This window comes from Saccopteryx leptura, chromosome 4 (genome assembly GCF_036850995.1).
Source record: "Saccopteryx leptura isolate mSacLep1 chromosome 4, mSacLep1_pri_phased_curated, whole genome shotgun sequence".
In the NCBI taxonomy this organism is placed as follows: Eukaryota; Metazoa; Chordata; class Mammalia; order Chiroptera; family Emballonuridae; genus Saccopteryx; species Saccopteryx leptura.
In genome coordinates this window covers 170,232,481-170,253,518 of record NC_089506.1, presented here as the reverse complement: position 1 = coordinate 170,253,518, position 21,038 = coordinate 170,232,481, and the positions used below count along the sequence as shown (strand labels likewise).

Sequence of the window (21,038 nt, the reverse complement as noted above, 5' to 3'; positions counted from 1 at the left end):
TAATTTTTATTGATTTTCAGAGAGAGAGAGAGAGGAAGGGAGAGAGACAGGAGGGGGAAGGGAAGCATTCATTTGTTGTTACACTCAGTAGTACATTTGTTGGTTGCTTCCCTTGTGTGCCCTGACCAGGGATTGAACCCACAACCTTGTTGTTCCGGGACAACACTCTTAAATAACTGAGCTAACCAGCCAGGGCCAATAAAATCTTTTTTCTAAAAAGTGCATAAGAACTGAGTTATCATGAGAATTCTTGATATACCCCTGGTGGCAGGAACCTTCCTGGGAGTGGGAATTACTCAGGTTCCCAGTTATTGGTGGTGTCCCCTGGGGCCTGGGTAGAGGCTGAGCTGGTGGAGATCCAGGGGACAGCTGGTACTGGTTTCTCTGGTGACCAGGACACTGGAATAAATATTTATGACTTGTCCTGATCGCCACATTGCTTCCTGTCTTTATGTTGTACTTGTGGGTCTAGTGACACAGTGCATGTATCTGCCCTAGTTTCTCCATTGGTGTTGGAGGGCAGGCTGTGCAAGTAGGTTTGAAAATGTTGAGATCTTACCGCATGATGTACTTGGTTTTCTATTGCCTTTCAGAATTAAAGCCATAGAGAGTCCCAACAAAGAAGATGATACCCAGTGGCTGACCTACTGGGTAGTGTATGGTGTGTTCAGCATTGCCGAATTCTTCTCTGACCTCTTCCTGTCATGGTTCCCCTTCTACTACATGCTGAAGGTACGTTGCCTTTCCCTAAACTGCTCTGCTTCCTGCTGTCTATATACTTTATTTGCTCCCTACTCCTAAAATAAACTCCATCTCAGGACCTAAAAGCAAGGAATAGGAACAGATATTTGAATGTTAGCCATCTGTGGCTCAGCGGGAAGACAGGATTCAACATGTCTTAAGTTTTCTGGTATACTCTCTTGTAAACAGCCATAACAACTGTACGTTCAAGATGTATTTGATAGCAAAAGGTGGAAACACTATGACCTATCACAAACACTGCTGCTTGCCAAGATGCTGTCTTTATGCAGTGTGGTCTACACTCAATGTGGAAGCACTGCAGGTTTTTGCAGGCCGTAGGTTATTCACAGTGGTCAGCAGGAGTCATAGTATTTGTGGAAGAGAGAAAATACTTAGTTCTTATATAGGCGCAGAGAGAGAAGATGTGAATCAGGCTCCCTGAGGAAGTCATTTTAATGACTCTGGCAGGTGTGGTAGTCAGGGAGCAGCCCTGACACACCTCGTGTTTGGCAGAGGATCACCACCATGTGGGGACAAGGGGTAGGAAGTTGAGACTCATTCTCAGTGCGAATTGTATCAACTCCGGATTTGCACCAGAAGTGAATGAGAAAGAAAGAGTTCATCCCTTTTAATAGGTCGAGTGGTTCTCTCTCCCTAAATGGGACAAGCTGTCAGTCTTCTGTTGATTCCTCAGGTGTCTTCCATGGAGGAAGCCCTGCTTCCTGTTAGCTGTATAGTGTGTAGGTAGTCTGGTTTCCAGAGCCAGACTCACCACTGGAAAGGGTAGTGTGTCCAGCCCTTTATTCTGGGATCTCTTCTTTCCCTTCCTACGCTCAAGTATTTATTTGTTTGTTTGTTTATTTAAAAAATTTATTGATTTTACAGAGAAGGGAGAGAGAGAGAAGGAGTGGGGGAGGAACGGAAGCATCAACTCCTAGTAGTTGGTTCTCGTATGTGCCTTGACCAGGCAAGTCCAGGGTTTTGAACCAGCAAACTCAGCATTCTAGGTCGATGCTTTATCCACTGCGCCACCACAGGCTAGGCTCAGGTATTTATTTATTTTTTTATTAAGTGAAAGCAGGGAGACAGACTCCCCATGCACTCTGACGGATCCACCCAGCAAGCCCCCTGTGGGGTGATGCTTGCCCATCTGGTGCCATTGCTCAGCAACCAAACTTTTTTAGTGCCTGAGGTGAGGCCATGGAGCCATCCTCAGCACCTGGGGCCAATTTGCTAGAACCATTCAAGCCATAGCTGCGGGAGGAGCAGAGAGTGAGAGTGAGAGAGAGAGAGAGAGAGAGAGAGAGAGAGAGAGAGAGAGAGAGGAGAGAGGAGAGAGGAGAAAGAAGGGGGAGGGGTAGAGAAGCAGATGGGCTCTTCTCCTTTGTGCCCTGACCAGGAATTGAACCCAGGACTTCCACACGCTGGACTGACACTCTACTGCTGAGCTAACCGGCCAGAGATCAAGTATTTATTTTAATAAAAGCTACACATCACATAGTTTAAAGAGTCAGAGCTCTGTAAGCAGTTCTGCACCCCACTGCCCCCTGTATTGACTTCCTCAAAGTAACTACTGTCTCTTCACTTATGGCAGATTATCTTGCCATTTTACTCTGCCTCTAAATAATATTCTAGTTCAGCACCTTTTTATTCTTCTGTTTTACGAATTAGCTCTTGGTTTCTACCAGAAGATAGGAATTTTGTTCTCTTGCCTCCGTGTCCCTGCTGCACACACAAAGCCCTCTCTGTCCCCATCTTCCTCAGGGGCCCTCTTCCTCTGGCATCTGCAGCGTAATTCTGGTCAGGTAAACATTCGCCCTTGCATTAGTATGACTGTGAATACTATTTATGGCCATCTAGCGTACATATAGTGTATGTACATGAAGGGTTCTTTTATGGTCTTTATTTCCTCTAGAACTAATCATTGTTTTCTTATTTCTATATTCAGACATATTTCTCATGACCCTTATTTCAATTTGTCCTGCTTTTTCTACATTTCTATTTGGAAACTCTCCTGTTTTTTGGTCTTCCTCACCACAACCACTACCACATTGATATTATCTCCTTTCATTTCTGGGTAACTGTGCATATTTTTTTTTCTTTTTCTTTATCTTAGCTATTTTAAATTTATTTATTTCTTTATTTATTTAAATTTTTTTTTTTTACAGGGACAAAGAGAGAGTCATAGAGAGGGATAGATAGGGACAGACAGACAGGAACAGAGAAAGATGAGAAGCATCAATCATCAGTTTTTCGTTGTGACACCTTAGTTGTTCATTAATTGCTTTCTCATATGTGCCTTGACCGTGGACCTTCAGCAGACCAAGCAACCCCTTGCTTGAGCCAGCGACCTTGGGTCCAAGCTGGTGAGCTTTGCTCAAACCAGATGAGCCCACGCTCAAGCATCCAGTCCAATTCTCTATCCACTGCGCCACCGTCTGCTCAGTTGTCTTAGCTATTTTAAAAATTTATTTGTTGCCTGACCAGGCGGTGGCGCAGTGGATAGAGCATCGGACTGGGATGCGGAAGGATCCAGGTTCGAGACCCCGAGGTCGCCAGCTTGAGTGTGGGCTCATCTGGTGTGAGCAAAAAGCTCACCAGCTTGGACCCAAGGTCGCTGACTCGAGCAAGGGGTCACTCGGTCTGCTGAAGGCCCATGGTCAAGGCACATATGAGAAAGCAATCAATGAACAACTAAGGTGTTGCAATGAAAAACTGATGATTGATGCTTCTCATCTCTTTTCGTTCCTGTCTGTGTGCCCCTGTCTATCCCTCTCTCTGACTCTCCCTGTCTCTGAAATAAAAAAAAAAAAAAAAAAAAAAAATGTATTTATATTTTTCTTCTCTCTGGGAGATTTTCTTAATTTCATCTTCTAATATTCAAGTTTGTTCCATTCTGCTGTTTACACCTTACATTGGGTTCTTTATATAAACTACTGTATTTTTGATACCTAATATTATTGGTTGGCTTGTTCCTGTGTTTTCTTGTTCTTGTTTCAAATTGCTATATTTCTTTCAGTATAGTTAGTAACCCAATTTAAAATTCTTGGTCATTCAGTTCTAATATTTCTGCTGCTGATAGAATCTGTAGTTGACTGTGCTGCCTTTCTTTTGAAACAGTTGTCCTCTTCAAACACCTTGTTCTTTTGGTCTGTAAGCTCAGTTTCCGCCAGAGCATCAGCTCCTCTGCTGGGCGCTGGGCGCTGGGCTGAAGGAAGGCTGCATCCCAGTCCTGGTCACGCTAGGTGGGGTTGGTGGGTCCTAGGGAAGGAGCCCGAGGCAGTGGAGAACGACCATTAATCATCGTTCCCTCACAGCTCCTCGGGTGGAGGTGTCCCCGTTTGCTCCCCCAAAATTCATTGGGAGATGCTGCTGAATTGTAAATCACAACTCGAGGGATTGGGAATGAACTGTCCTGGTAACTCATTCCCCTGGTTTCCTCAGCACCTCACAAGGACAGGGCGTCTATGCCAAAACCTCTGTTTTAGAAAAAAGAATAGAAGAATGTTTTTTTGGTTATATTTTTTGGAAGAGAGAGGGGGGAGAGGACAGACAGGAACAGACAGAAAGGGAGAGAGAAGAGAAGCATCAATTTGTAGTTCTGTCACCTTAGTTGTTGTTCATTGATTGCTTTCTCATATGTGCTTTTGACTGGGGGGCTCCAGTTGAGCCAGTGATCCACCCCTTGTTCAAACTAGCAATCTTGGGCTCAAGCCAGTACTTTGGGTTTTAAGCCAGTGACCTTTAGTCACAAGCCAGAGACCATGGGGTCATGTCTGTGATCCCGTGCTCAAGCCAGCGACCCTGTGCTCAAGCCGAAAACCCCTGCTCAAGCCAGATGAGCCTGCACTCATGCTGGCGACCTTGGGGTTTTGAACCTGGGTCCTCAGCTTCTTGGACTGACTCTCTATCCATTGCAGTAGCACCTGCTCAGGCTAGGAGAATGTGTATTAACTAGGAGGTATGGAGCCAAGTCACAAATAAGAATATTTGATTGAAGTTTGACTAAATTCTTAAAAATTAAATTTATTTATGACAGTGGGCAGCATAAACAAAGTTAAAAAATAATGACAGACTAGGAGGATATATCACAACACTTAAAATAGACAAGGAATTAGTATCCAGAATATATAAAAAGTGTTTACAGGTAAAAGAAAAAGAAAAATGGACAAAGATTATAAATAGATTTATATTTATATTTCACAGAAGAAAAAGAAGTAAGTAGCAATTTAACATCTCAGTAGTGAACTGGGAAATGTGAGCTAAAATTGCGGAATACCGTGGTATTGGTGAATGTATTGGTAAATGAATGCACGGTGGCAGTGTGACCATATAAATTGGAATGGCCCTTTTAGGGAACTTTTTGATGGTTTTTTTTGTCAAATTGAAAATTCTCTTTCTAGCAATCTAAGTATCCTAAGGAAATATTTGCTGCACAAAAGAGCTGTGTAAGGATATTTATGGCAGCAGATTTGGTTATAACAAAAAACTGTAAACAGCTGAGTGTCCATCAGCTGGTAAATGGTTAAATGAATTAATCATACATCCATAGAGTTAAACGGCATAAAGTGACCCATATGTACAGATAGGTTTTTTTTGCATAACTCATTAATTATAAAAGATTACAGAACATTATATATAGTATGACACCAGTTATGGTAAAATGAAAACAAGAAGCTAGTTTGAAAATTTAAATGAAAACATGCTCATGGTAGTATACATATTTAGTGATTTTGACTGGCATCATCACAGAATGCCTTGGAAGACAGCTGAAGAATTTTTCTTTTGAAACAAATGGAAAAAATCGGTCTGTGAGAAGATTTAAGATTTCAGAGCTTACTGGATGTCTTTTGGTTTTGTTATTCAAAGACATTTAGCATTTATAAAAATATTTTTATAATCTTTGCCCTGGCTGGATAGCTCGGTTGGCATTGTCATCCCAAAGTGCAGAGGTTGCTGGTTCGATCCCCGATCAGGGCACATACGGGAGCAGATTGATGTTCCTGTCCCTCTCTCCCTCTCCTTCCCTCTATCTAAAATCAATAAAGTAAACAGTTTTTAAAAAGATGTATTTTTAAAAATATATATGTATTGTTATAATCTTTAATTCAGATGTCATATAGTTTAAACTTTAAATAATTTTAAAGCCCCTAATAAGACCCATCTAGTGATAGTGATGTAACAGTGTTCTCCCCAATGGAAAGAAACTTGGGTTTGCCTCGGGCCCACTAGCTTGCTGCTGTGAACAGGATCATGTCAGCGGCAGCACTCACACCAGTGTCTGACCTCAACCTTCTGGAACATGAGCAAGCCTGACTCCCAGCCTGCTCCTGAATCACCTCTGCTAACAGAGGCCACGCAAGGGAGAGAGAGGATCCAGACTAAGAGATAATCACTAAATCATTTCTATTTAGTGTTGAAGTATGTCACAAAACTGCTTTATAGCAAATATTCTTTCCTAATAGTAAAATGAATGTGCATCCGTTAGTAGTTTCTAGCTGCATGGCGGCATAGTATCGATGACGAGAGAGTGAGTACACTGCATATGCTCCGAATAGATAATATACTTGACATGGTTAAAACTTGAATTATGCTGCCTGACCAGACGGTGGCGCAGTAGATAGAGCGTCGGACTGGGATGCGGAAGACCCAGGTTCGAGACCCCGAAGTCACCAGCTTGAGCCCAAGGTCGCTAGCTTGAGCAAGGGGTTACTTGGTCTGCTGAAGGCCTGCGGTCAAGGCACATATGAGAAAGCAATCAATGAACAACTAAGGTGTTGCAACGCGCAACAAAAAACTAATGATTGATGCTTCTCATCTCTCCGTTCCCTTCTGTCTGTCCCTATCTATCCCTCTCTCTGACACTCTCTCTGTCTCTGTAAAATAAAACAAAAAAAAAACAAAAAAAAAAAACTTGAATTATGCTGTTAATTAAAATCTTTTCTTCCTGCATTAGTGGCATAGTCTGAGTGGTTTTAGTGAACAGGCTGAGAAAAAGCCTCTGAACTACGGAGTCTGTAGAAGTTGTTTTAGGGGAGAGATCCCATTTTAAGGACTAGCATAGATCTTACCTCCACCATCGCTGCATTCTCAAGCATATGCTCATTTCTTTATTCAGCAGATAATTATTTAGAAACTCTGCCGGAATCTGTTCTCAGTCTGGGGGATACTTTGGTGAATAAAACAAAAGTTTCTGCTATCACTGTTTACATTCACGTGTGTATGTAGAGGGGGCATGCTTTATTTTTTATTTTTTTTTATTTTTATTTTTTGCATTTTTTTCTGAAGCTGGAAACAGGGAGAGACAGTCAGACAGACTCCCGCATGCGCCCGACCGGGATCCACCCGGCACGCCCACCAGGGGCGACGCTCTGTTCACCAGGGGGCGATGCTCTGCCCATCCTGGGTGTCGCCATGTTGCGACCAGAGCCACTATAGCGCCTGAGGCAGAGGCCACAGAGCCACCCCCAGCGCCCGGGCCATCTTTGCTCCAATGGAGCCTTGGCTGCGGGAGGGGAAGAGAGAGACAGAGAGGAAGGCGCGGTGGAGGGGTGGAGAAGCAAATGGGCGCTTCTCCTGTGTGCCCTGGCCGGGAATCGAACCCGGGTCCTCCGCGCGCTAGGCCGACGCTCTACCGCTGAGCCAACCGGCCAGGGCTAGAGGGGGCATGCTTTAGATAAGACATTTGTAGCCTTACCACTGTTAACATCTTAGGATAGTCTTCCTGTTCGTTTTAATGTGCATATATATTGGTCTATGACATAAACACGGGGGTCCTCGGGTTATGACAGTCTCGATATATGACATTTCGAGTTTACAACACTTTCATAAAAACTTTAAAAAATTGAAATGTCAGTGTTTCAGCTTATGCCATTGTACTTACGGACTACGTGGTGAACTGGTTTGGTTGCACACAGTGGAAGAATACACGGTACAGTGCACAGCACTGTATATTTATGTCCTTTTCCTATGGCTTACTTGTGTTTTTATGTCTAGATTATGATTTTATAACTGTGCTAGGATAGGTGACTTAGGCTAGGGTGTGTTTCCACTCACAGCAAAATTCGGGTTACATCACTGTCACAGGAGCAGAACTGTGTCGTAGCCTGAGGACCTCTGTACACACAAAACTGTGTCTATATTATTGTCTTAACCATATATATGTGGTTGAGGCTACATACTAGATACAATTCTGTATCTCACTTTTTCCAATTAATATAATACTTGATTATTTTCTCATGTTATTCAATATTCTTTGATATAACTATCTATCCATTGTAGATCATAATTTACTCATTCCCTAATTAATAGACATTTAGGAGATCTATTTCGTTGTTATAACTAATGATGCAATGAATAACTTTGTACCTCATCTTTACCCTCATTGAAATCATTTTCTAGATTTATTTTTAAAATGAGGTGGAACAAATTCTGTTGAGTTGAAGTCCTGGTCCAGACTGCTGCCAGTACTGTTCCACCCATTGTCAGAGAGCATAACATTTCTCTTCTTAACTTTGTAGGAGGCCAAGAAGATAGAGAAGTCTTCCCCCTCACATGTTCTTTGTTTGCTTTTATACGTACATTCTGAGCAGTCTGTTTTAACTCCAGCCCATCACTGTTCTGTGACTACATAGCAAAGGCTTCTGAAGACTTAGGTTTCTGATGAACTGACTAGCTTATCAGGAGGCCAGTGTTGAAATATATTTTTTCTGACATTCACTCTCAGTTTTGACCAGGTTGGTCCCAAACCCTACTTTGGAAATAACACTTCTAGGGAAAAATTGGATGGCAGCATTAGAATCACAAACAGAATTATCTGTCCTATTGTAATTTGTAATTAAAGGATTTTGTGTGTCAGGGCTAATAATACCAACAGTTCAGTTAAAAAAGCATCGAGTCTTTGTCTAAACTACAGGTCAGAGGGGGCTTGTGGGAGTATTGTCAGCTGGCACTTTGACGACAGCTTGGCCGGAAGGATGGCGAGGTCCATGTAGGTCAGGCTGTTCCTGGACTGTGGAATAGTTACACAGATAAGAAAAGGGAGTTGTAAAAGCTGGAAGCTGAATATCACCTTGAGGATTGAACAGTAATTAACTTTATTTTTAATACAAGGGAGTTATTTTATTTGAGAACTGGAAAATGCTAAAGATGTAGGTAGAGAGCAGTAATTATTTTTCTGTCTCAAGAGAGTCCTGGAAAAAACTAAATTGACAGTCTGGAGTAGTAATCACATTGCAGAGGTGAAAAAATATAGACATTTAGCTCTGGTCCTCTCTGGTAGTCTCACCTGAATTCATCCAGAAGAGGTGGATGAAGCAGCTTTTCTCAGTTGCTGAGAGGTTGCTATCTACACAGGTAAATATTTCAGAGATTTTTAAGAACAATAAGAACTATAGGACTTGGTGTACTACTAGTATCTTATATACCTTCCTCAAGTACATTAATTTGTGACTTTTTTACAAAATCTTACAGAAGAGAAGATTAACTATTAGTGAGGTTGATTTACCTAGTTCATAAAGTAGATATCAGCTCTCCTGATTCTTAATCCAGGGAGTTATTTCCACTTCACCTTACTCACTGTGGTTCTAGTATGGGTGTCTGTCTCTACATCAATAATCCATCCCTGAAAACCAGATATTCTATGCAGGAAAACCAGCCAGGAGATTAAATTTCTTGCAATTTTAAATGGTAAGAATTAAAATTTATTAATGTCACTATGAATTTCCTAAATATTAACAAAACACAGTAAGACCCGGCCTGATAACTTGGTTGGTTGGAGTGTTGTCCCGGAACGCGGAGGTTGCCAGTTCGATTCCCTGGTCAGGGCACCTACCGGAACAGCTTGATGTTCCTGTCTCTCTCCCTTCCTCTCCCAAAATAATAATAAGAAAGAAAGAAAAGGGGGAAAAATACACAGCAAAACACACCTATGTAAATAAGAAATATCATATTAGGATGTAAGACGCTAAAAACAGCTCTCTCCAAATACAGATGTTCCTCTATTTTTGATAGGGCTACATCCTGATAAACCCATTGCAAGTAGAAAATACTATACTGTAAGTTGAAATGCATTCAATATGCCTAAGCTACTGAGCAAGGGGTCCCCAAACTTTTTACACAGGGAGCCAGTTCACTATCCCTCAGACTGTTGGAGGGCCGCCACATACAGTATTCCTCTCACTGACCATCAATGAAAGAGGTGCCCCTTCCGGAAGTGCGGCGGGGGGCCGGATAAATGGCCTCAGGGGGCTGCAGTTTGGGGACGCCTGCTACTGAGCATTATAGCTGGTCTCTACTGAATGCATGTTGTGCTCTTGCACCATCGGAAAGTGGAAAAATTGTTGTCAAATTGGTAAGTCAGGGGCTGTTCATCTGGTTGGTAAGAAACTTTGCTCAAATGTTTCTTGTTTTCAACAAAATCTGTATGAGGTAGAGTTTTTAAAAACATTTCAGTTAATAACTATTTTATGAGGTTAGAAACAGACTTAAGGAAAGTAACATGCACAAGGTTTGTCAGGCTAACAAGTGGCAGAATCAGGATTGGAACCCAGTTTCTCTGGGCTGTTCTGTTATCCTCTGTATAATGTAGTATACGATTCTCTTAGAATCCCAGCTTTTGGGTAGAGAAGTTAATATATGTCTTGAAATCAAGATTTAAAATTTTGTTCTAGGTTCTATATTCATACTAATTTCTAATTTGTTTGACATATAACTTTTTTATTGATACATAACTTTTAAAAAAAGATTTTATTTAATTCATTTTAGAGAGAGTGAGAGAAAAAGAGAGAAAGAAAGAAGGGGGGTGGGGAGGAGCAGGAAGCATCAACTCAGAGTTGCTTCCTGTTTGTGCCTTGACTGGACAAGCCCAGGGTTTCAAACTGGCAACCTCAGCATTCCAGGTCGACACTTGATCACTGTGCCACCACAGGTCAGGCGATATCTAACTTTCTGATCCAAGTGTTAAAACCTGTGATTGTGGATTTTGTCCATTTGTCTATATAATTCTGACTTTATATATTTCAGAGCTATATTTGAAGCTACATAGCTATATATATATATAAAATTACAAATTATATAATTAAAAATAAGTTATACTTGTAAAGATATAGTTAAGATATACCATATTTCTTCATGTATAAGACGCTCCCATGTATAAGATGCACTTTAATTTTGGGGCCCAAAATTTGAAAAAAATGCCCCCAGTTTTAGACCCCAAATTTTTCGAAAAAGGGTGCATCTTATACATGGGGAAATACGGTATACAAATCTATATGTGTTTTAAAAAATCTATATGTAGTTTACATATGTTTACATACAAGGTGAATCTTCTTGGTGAATTGTTTTACTTTATCATTATTTGCTTATTTTGCCTTAAGTATTACTAATATTACTATACGAGCTATTTGGGAGTTGGTGTTTGTCTAATACAAATAAAAGGAAGAAAATCTCTTTTAAGTGTTCTTAATTGGTTTTGTCTTAGATATGTTTCTTGTAAGAAGTACTGTATTTTTTGATCCATTAGACGTGCTTTTCTTCCCCCCAAAAGCGGAGGGAAAATACTCGTGCATCTTATGCAGTGAAAAATACGGTACTTTACAAAATATTTTGACACATCATTTGATTCAGAATATTTTTTTTCTTATTTTCCATCTTAAAACCCCAGGTGTGTCTTATGCTCAGGTGCGTCTTATGGAATGAAAAATACGGTATATAGCTATAGTTTGTTTTTCATAATCCGGGGGAGCAAGAAAGAGACCGAGACATCGATTTGTTGTTCCACTTACTTACGCATTCTTTGGTTGATTTGTGTATGTTTCCTGACTGTGGATTGAACCCACAACCTTGGCTCTTGGGACGATGCTGTAACCAATGGAGCTACTCAGTCAGGGCCACAATGTAGCTTCGTGATTATTTGAATACATTATTAGGTTGGAATAACAAGGACTAAGGATATTTAGTTAAATTTGTGGTGGAAGTTGAGGGATATGTCCTTTAAGGAGAAGCTGTAAAAAAAATTACAGATTTGGAATCTCAAGAAATGAGTTTTTTTATAGAGTCATCTAAACTGGGTATTAGAATCTTAGAACAAAAAACTTCTAGTATGTGTGTTTATGAAACTTTTTGGGAAATGAGCATATCACTCTGGATGTTGTGCAGGGGTCCCCAGACTTTTTACACAGGGGGCCAGTTCACTGTCCTTCAGACCGTTGGAGGGCCGCCACATACAGTGCTCCTCTCACTGACCACCAATGAAAGAGGTGCCCCTTCCGGAAGTGCGGCGGGGGCCGGATAAATGGCCTCAGGGGGCCACAGTTTGGGGACGCATGTTAGAGGAATAATTATCTTATAGAGGACTACAGTGCTTGGACAACTTTAAGTGCTAAGTTATTTATCATTTGAATAAATAGTAAAATTATTTTGAAGATATAGTGTGATAATTCTTGTTTTTTTAAGTTTTAGGGCAGAATTTGTATCAAATTTTTTTTTAAGTGAGAGGAAGGGAGAGAGATGAGAATCATCAACTTGTAGTTGCATCACTTTAGTTTGTCATTGATTGTTTTCTCATATGTGCCTTGATTGGGGGGGCCTCTAGCTGAACCAGTGACCCCTTGATCAAGCCAGCAACCTTTGGGCTTCAAGCCAGTGACTATGGATGGGGTCATGTATATGATCCCATGCTTAAGCCAGCGACCCCACGCTCAAGCTGGTGACCTCAGGGTTTTGAACCTGGGTCCTCAGTGTTCCAGGTCAACACTCTGCCAACTGTGCCACCACCTGGTCAGACTCAAAATTTTTTTATATCAGTGGCAATGGAAAGCCATAAAGAGGAATATCTACATTCAGGATGAAAGAAGAGAAATACCTGACTGTAAAGATTACTTGAAAGCTAAGCTCAACAAAAAACTGAGATTCCACTATGGGAAGATTTCAAGAATGGCCAGGGTATTTTTGCTATGCCAGGATTAATAAACGTGACAAATTTACTGGGGTTAAGAAGAAGCCTCATAGATTTTAGGCTTATCTATACTGGACTTTACACATGCAAATAAGAACTATGATTCTGAATCGATTTTAAGAATTATAATTAAAGCAGGCTTTTATAACTAAACGATGGTCCATGTTAGGAAGGAAGTTAAGGTGCTAAGCTGCGGGACTTGGTGTGTTTTACCTTTCTTGTTCGGTCTCAGCCTTTCCTTTCTAGCCCTTTATCGGTCACATTTCTTTCCACTGGAGAACAGCCCCCTGTAGCTTGCAGACACTGGCAGTGCTGTGAGACTAGAGCAGAGGCCGCGGCACTCCAGCGCAGCGGCGCGCAGCGTGCGGTCAGGTGCCACGCCCTCCCGTTACCTTGTGGACTCTCCTTCTGTGCAGTGCGGCTTCCTGTTGTGGTGCATGGCCCCGAGCCCTTCCAACGGGGCGGAACTGCTCTACAGGCGCATCATCCGGCCTTTCTTCCTGAAGCACGAGTCCCAGGTAGACAATGTGGTGAATGACTTGAAGGACAAAGCCAAAGAGACTGCAGATGCCTTTGCTAAAGAAGGTAAGACTCGAGGACAAGGTTGGTTCAGCATGTGAGAGAGGGTGTGACATGTGGGCTCAAGCAATCAGCTTTCTGGCCTTCTTGTCTTCTCAGCTTTCCTCTGCCAAACACCAGGGTTACTCGAGGGTTTCTTTACCAAGACTGCCTATTGTTCTTTACACAACACTCTTCCTCCAAGCCACATTTAATCCACTGTTCAGTCAGCACAGAGGAAAAATGGCCTTCTGGTGGGCAGAGATTATAGAGAATCATTCGTATTTATATTCAGATACATCTCTTTAATTCACTAAAGGGTTGAACTGCTTAAAATGCTGTTCTGTTACAGGTCCCAGGGAATGTCCTTTCTCGCAGCTCTCTGATTCATTCATTCAACAGATATTTACAGAGGTGCTTCATATGTGCCAAGTATATTCATTACACTGGGACAAAGCAGTGACTTAAATATCATATTCCTTGAACTCATGAAGATTTACAATCTTGGGAGAGAGTGAGAATGAGTATTAAATTAAAAAGTAGGTTATATGGTATATTTAGCAGATTATACAGAGAAAAATCATAGTAAATAAAAGGGAATGCTAGAGGCATTTTAAATAGAGTGACTTAGGAACTCGCCAAGAAGGCTATTCTGAGTCAGACATGAGTGGTAAAGGAAGGAACGATGGAAAGGAATGCGCCAGACAGAACAGCAGTCTGGTTGGAAGAGAGTGCCGAGAGGGAGAGCAGGAGGCGAGTTCAGAGAGGGCGAAGAGTGGAGGCTAGAAGGAGACAGGCTTTGGCTCTCCCTGAGTGAGATGGGGTGCTGTTGGAGGGTTTTGAGCATCCCGGGTTTGAACAGGATCATTTTGGCCACTGTATTAAGACTAGACTGAAGAGAGACAGGAAGGAAATCAGGAGACCAGTTCAAAGGCCATTGTGGTGATCTGGCTGGAAATGATGGTGGTGGCTTGGTTCATAATGGTAGCAGTAGGAGGTAAGAAGTCATTGGGTTCTTGATAGATTGTGAATGTAGACCAGTCAGACTTGCTTGTGGAGTATGGGAGAGGAGTCGGGGACGAGGCCGAGCTTTTCAGCCAGAACATAGGAAGGAGAGAACTGCAGTGGAGCTTGGAAGACTGGGTGTAATACGTTGAGAGGGGAAAATGAGGAATTCAGTTCTGGACATGACTTTAAGGTGTGTGTGAGGTACCTACGTGGAGTAGCCAGTTGGGTACAGACATCAAGAGTTCAGTAGATGGGTCTGGGCTGGGAATATGCCTTTGGGTGTCACCAGCACATAGACAGTATAGTAGACTGAATGAGATAACTAGGGGTGAGTGTGGGTAGGAAAAAGAGAGGTCTGAGAACTGAACTCTGGGGCCCCCAGTGTTTGGAGATGGAGAAGATGAGAAGCCACCAGCAGCACAGACTGACGGGAACGGCGAGCTGAGACGGGTGTGGCTGGGTCAAGCGACGTGTTTCAGATAGGAGGCTGTGGCCGCTGCGGCACACGCTCAGACAGGTTAAGTAAGATAAGGACTGAAAACCGACCGTTGGATTTAGCAACGAGGAAGGCACTAGAGATCTTGATAAAACAGATTTGTGGAATGGTGGGAGCAAAATTGATTGGAATGGATTTGAGAGAAATGGGAAGAAAGGCATGAGAGAAGGTAAATAACTATTTTGAAAAATTTCCTTCAGCTGAGCAGAAGAATTTGGCTATAACTGGAAAAAGGAACTAGAGTCCTGAGGAATTTTTTTTTTTCCTTTTCCGTAAGGTAGAAGAAACAAAATGTGTTTGAAAATTAATGGAATGATCCATTAATGGATCATTAAAGAAAATGACACAAGTGAGACGGTGAATTGCTGGTGGTCTGTCTTGGGCCGGACCAGAGGAGACAGGATCTAGTATACAAATAGAGGGCTTGGTCACAGGAGCAGGAATAGTTTACAACAGGAGGGAAATCAGGGTTTATGGGTAAAATGCTGCTAGGTGTTTGTGATGGTGGGAGCTTCCTGAAGTAGTTTTTTGATTGCTTCAAATTTCTCAGTAAAGCAGGAAGAAATGGTCTAGTGAGAAAGGATATGGAAAGAAAGGATGGAAAGAGAGGTATGAAATAGTTGTCTAGGGCTGGGGTCAGCGAACTTACTCTGTAAAGGGCCAGATATTTTAGTGGTCAGGATATTGGAAGGGTCATGTGTATCTATTGATATTGAAATCACCCATAATTTAAAAAGGAGTAGAACTTTCAAGCAAAAATCTTAAAGAAATAAGGCAGCATAGCACAAGGGTCAGAGATGACTGGGAAAAGAAATGCTAGAGGAAGATAGAATCTGATGACATGAGCTTCCGCATGTGACAGTAAAGGACAAAGACACCACCAGACCTCCAGACCCAGTGGTGCTAGGGTCAGGGAAGAAACATAGAACAGTCACCACAGGAGAAGGCAGTATCCTCAGGGACAGTCGTACTTCTGTGAAAGCAGTAAGGTTGAGGAAATATTCGGAGAAGTTAATAAGAACAGACTTTGCTGCTGATGGCTCTTAAGTTCCAGGGGCACAGGAAGGAATTCAGAAACTGGAGAAAAGTGGGCAGTGGGCATGGAACTTGGGGATTTTGTTAGGGCTCTGTGACCCGTGGGGAGTGGGAGACGAGGGGTGCCCTGGCCGCTGGGGAGGTGAGATCCCCACCAGCACTGACGTCCCCGCAGTGGGGTTCTCCTCATTTGTCCTCAGAGAGCTCTCTGAACTCCTGTTTCTGTGCATATGCTCTACTTCAGAACCTCTTCCTACAATCCCGAGTGTCACTGTAACCTTCAAACCCTCACATATTCCCACTTTGGAATCACCCCTTGCTTTTTAAGAGTTTTCTTCTCTGTTCCTCCTTGCCCTTACCTAAATGTCAACCTCTGGTGATGTCATTTCTGTCCAGTTTGTCCGCATTTCTGAGTTTCTTGGCTGTCTTACGTAGCAATACTTTAAAATCCAGTTGTAATTCATCTTTACTGTGAGGTGCTACATTCCTGACCAGGGGTGTGAGAATGAAAATGAGGAACTTCCATGCTGCTACACATTAGACTTTCCCCAAAGCTTCTGGATTCTCCAGGAAGTAGTTTTACAAAGGGCCAGTGAAGAGAGAGGTTATAATTTGATTCCGTTGCTCAGCGATTTTAATTGAATGGACAGCAACTGGCAGGTGGTAAATGAGGGGCCCAGCTCTCATTACTGGGCGTAGGCTCCATCGAAAACAGCTGCAGTTGTAGAATCTGACAGGAGGCCCTCACTCGTCCAGAAAACATTAAGCCTCCTCTGCCCCACACACCACACTAGTACAGCACATTGCCAGCTACGTGGGGATTGGAAAGGGAAAGGCTGAGTGCCCACGGATGGACGGACACTTTCTGGGTGAATGTTGTATCTTGCCACCAACGGAAAGACCCGCAGCACACTCTTCCCGTCACAGGAGGAAATGGTGGCACAATGAGAGAATACAAAGGGGAACAAATATACCAGTCTCCCTAGGTTCTGGGGATGTGGACTTCCTCTACTTTGTCACCACAGAGTAAGTGGGTGACCTAGTTGTCATCAGACTTTGAGACATAGTGTAATTGTACAGGTGAAAACGAGAATTTCAGATGAAAACGAGAATTTGATTGTACAGAGGAACACATGGCCAAGGAATCTCCACCATTGGGAGTGCTTGCGGGAGGATGGGGGCTGAGGTGACACTGTCACTGCCGGGGGCTAGGCCAGCTGGCCTTCCAGAGCTCTGCTCAGGCACTCAGGATGTGTGCCATGAAGTAGTTTCTCATCCACTCTCTGGAAACCTTCTTAGCCCTGACCACCCACCTCAGTGTGTTCCCAGCCCAACATGAGTCACCCAGTTGTTATCTCATAGCTACATTACGCACAGAGCCTGTGTTGCAAATAGCTTTGATATGATTTCCTTTCCTCCTAACAGCCAAGAAAGCTGCCGTGAATTTACTGGGTGATGAGAAGAAGAGCACCTAAACCACTGATGGGAGGAAACCTTTCTGCCCTCTCTACCTTCCTATTAGAGCTTGATGTTGTGTTAGGGACTGTGGTAGAATCATTTTAAAAATGTTGCCTTGGAAACATTTTTGATATATTAAAAAATGGTATGTGTTGTAAGTATTTTTTGCTTACTTGTACCGTCTATAAACATAGGGAGCATTTTAATTTAAATTTAATGTAATGGGCAGCATCTAAATTTTTGGAAAATATATTTTGCCTCTGGGTAGGAAAAGACATGTTACCATCCTGCAGGAAATGTAAACTTAAAATTATATACCCCACAGACTTTGTACTTCAGAGGGCTCTCTCTGCATGAATTTTCTCTGTACTCATGTTTTAGTATACTCTTTAAGATTCTACTTCATGTGACGTACAATTTTGTATGAAATGTTTTTAATGTATTTGTGCATACGTATATGTAGGGACATGTGCTGACTGTAACCTGCATATGCTCATGGAGAGCACTGCCAAAAGCTGAGGGTCCCGCGGTGCTGGTGTGATCTGCAAGGAGGACTTGAGAAAATCCATACAAACAATAGTAGTTCAAGTGAACGGTTAAGTGTTCAGTGAGGTTGAGTGGAGGTTGGCCTGGGTGTTTCCCTAACATTGTAGCAGCTGAGTACTAGAACGGCTCTGTAAATCAGTCACTTTGCTGATAAGCGGGGAAGTGTACACACACATCAGTAACCTACAGCTCCCAATTCCCTCTGGAACTAACAGTAACTGTCTTGTGGAATTTTAATAACCTGCTTATAAAAGCTTTAGGTTTGTCTGTTTCTGAGATGCTAAAATGGAAATCATCCCTAGTTTCACCGTCAATGCTAACACATTGGTTTAGTCTTCTTTCTTTCCCATTTTTTTAATTGGTTTTAGAGATAGAAGGAGGGAGGGAGAGATAGAAGGAGAGAGAGATAGGGAAGCATTCACTTGTTCCACTTAGTTGTGCATTCATTGGTCACTTCCCTTATGTGCCCTGACCAGGGATTGAACCCACAACCTCGGTGTTTCAGGAGGATGCCCTAACCAATGAAGTTAATTAGCCAGGGCCTCCCAGTCGTTTTTCAAGCCAGTTTAGGGATCCTCAGAGACTTACTCACCTCTGATTACAGGTATGTTCTTGACATCATGAGCTAGCAATCCTTGCGGATGGTGACACCGGGCTCTAAGAGCACTTCTGGGAGACTGAAAGGAAACTTGGTATAACCTGTAACCTATAGTAGTTGGCAGTGGTTAAGTCAGACTGCCTTCACCTTTCTCTGGCCTTTAAGGTTAAACACAAGAGGCCTCCCTAGTCTGCAAATCAGAATCATTTGTAGTCTGTTTAAACACCTTCATCTTTAAGCTTTGTTTTGATAAATTGCATATAACTACATAGTTTAAGAATAGAACAAAAAGTTAAAAATCAGTGTCTCCAGTTTCATCAGTCAAGTAGTTTATAGGGACCTTGATAGCTTGTCTGGATTAGAAAAACTGAGCTTTAGACCAACCATATTGCTAGGACCCTTCTGAATTAGACTAAACGGACTAAAGAGTGTAACAAAACCACCAAGATTAAATATCCTGCCTGTAAAATATTTTTTAATGCAAATAAAGGTGATTCTTTTAGTAACAATTAGATAAGATCATAATGATATCTCATGTTAAAAATATTAAAGATATCAAAAATAAGGGATGGCCTGACCTGTGGTGGCGCAGTGGGATAAAGCGTCGACCTGGAACACTGAGGTTGCCGGTTTGAAACCCTGGGCTTGCCTGGTCAAGGCACATATGGGAGTTGATGCTTCCTGCTCCTCCCCTTTCTCTCTCTCTCTCTCTCTCTCTCTCTCTCTCTCTCTCTCCCTTCCTTCTCTCCTAAAATCAATAAATAAAATATTTTTTAAAAAAAATAAGGGATGATATTACCCAAATATTAATAATATGGATCAGGGCATTAATTTTTTTCTGGGAAAAATAGTGATCATAAGGCATCTTATTAAAACTTACTTTAAAAAACTTTTAGTGCCTGACCTGTGGTGGAGCAGCAGATAAGGTGTTGACTTGGAATACTGAGGTTACTGGTTCAAAACCCCAGGCTTGCCTGGTCAAGGCACATACAACAAGCAATTATGAGTTGATGCTTCCTGCTCCTACCCCCTCCCTTTTTCTCTCACTCTCACTCTAAAATCAATAAATCTTAAAAAAATAAAAAACTTTTAGAAAGCAAACAATTATTATTTGGAGAAAATCAAGACTTAGATTTAAAAATACATAAAGGACTATTTAAATCCCTTACCCCATAAATAAAGTACATATTTCTTGGTGGCAAAAGAATGAAAATTAGCAACCTCACAGAACATATAATCAAATTGTTAGTATATAGAAAACATTATCTGGCAAGATGGGAGGCATAAAAGTTACTATTGCTCTTAACTACTTACTGGCTACTATCTGTTTAAAAACTATTGCAAGAAAATATATTCTGAATGCAAAAATTTGGTCTTGATAGCTTTTGCATACAGTGCATTCTGGAAGAAACTTGTTACTATTTTTGGCAGTGAAAGCATACATATATACAGGAGATGTTACGAGATGAACAATTCTGTCCCACCTTAGATTTCCCAAGTAATATACTGCCATGCTAGAGCCTTTGGAAAACGAATTGAGCCTGTGTCTGGCTAGAAGGCAAGTATTTATTTGTACCTGAATGGATTGGGGGATGTGTAGTTACAGAATCTCTCCAGATTTCTTCTACTTGAAAGGTTTCAATTCAACAATTACTGCTACGCGGGAGTCTTCTACCCATGGCCTGAAGAAAATGAGCATAGCCTTTAAATAAGTTACCGCCTATCCTGAAGATATTCTATAGTGAATGGAAATTGATGTAAATAAAATTCCATTATCTCATTGAACTGTTACATTTCATTTTATTTCGGGGGGGGGGGGGGCTTAAAACTAGACTAATTTATGCAAAATCTGAAAACAGATACACTTTAAACATTGCTTGCTGTTTATTAATCCCATTCCCACCCGGCCTGTGGTTTTCTCCTGGTGATGACTACCTGTCAGAGTTCAGACTTTCCCTAAAGAAAACATCCTTACTAAAAAAAGTTTCAATCAATAATTCGTACTAGATTTAAAGGAAATCTAAACTACTGCTTTCTACTCACATATCGCGTTATACACGTGTCATATGACATAGTTGGTGTATTTATTTTGATGTAGTAAACACTATGTGTCTCCAAATTATTCTGTACTTTGAGACCAAGAACTTGAGTGTTAAAAAATACCTCCTGCTGGAGGCTGTGTTAGCTTTGTCTCCCGCACATGCCTTTATATGTCTGTATGTCTACAGTCGTAGTGTTTAGAATAATATATGATTCAGGTCCTTAGTCATCAAATTTACAGTTCTCTATAGTATGACAGGAGAGTAAATATATTTGAGAATGACCTTAATTTTTTCTGGCTCCCTACCACAGTATTCCCATTAACATCTCTTTATAAAGCACATCTCTGAGCTTAAGAGCAATAAGGCGGTTCTTAGGTTAGTAGTGCTTCTCAAGCTTTAGTGTGCATCAGAATTTCTTGGCAGGTGCAGGCTATAAAAACACAGATTGCTGGCCCCATCCCCAGAGTTTCTAACTCAGTAGGTCTAGGGCAGGGCTGAAAAATTTAAATTTCCAACAAGTTCCCAGGTGATGTTGATGGTCCCAGAATCACATTTTTTAAAAAAAATAAATGTTTATTAATTTTAATGGGGTGACATCAA

At 41.7% G+C, this 21,038-nt stretch overlaps 1 protein-coding gene across 1 annotated transcript in view; it reads left to right on the top strand.

The window, feature by feature from the left end:
• REEP5 (receptor accessory protein 5) overlaps positions 1 to 20,181 on the top strand; it is a 44,155-nt gene extending 23,974 nt beyond the window's left edge. The window contains exons 3-5 of the mRNA XM_066382021.1: positions 594 to 732; positions 13,114 to 13,282; positions 17,220 to 20,181. Of these exons, the coding sequence (XP_066238118.1) occupies positions 594 to 732; positions 13,114 to 13,282; positions 17,220 to 17,269 (358 nt within the window). The 3' untranslated portion in view covers positions 17,270 to 20,181. The remainder of the gene's footprint in view (positions 1 to 593; positions 733 to 13,113; positions 13,283 to 17,219) is intronic.
• The last annotated feature ends 857 nt before the right edge of the window (positions 20,182 to 21,038 follow it).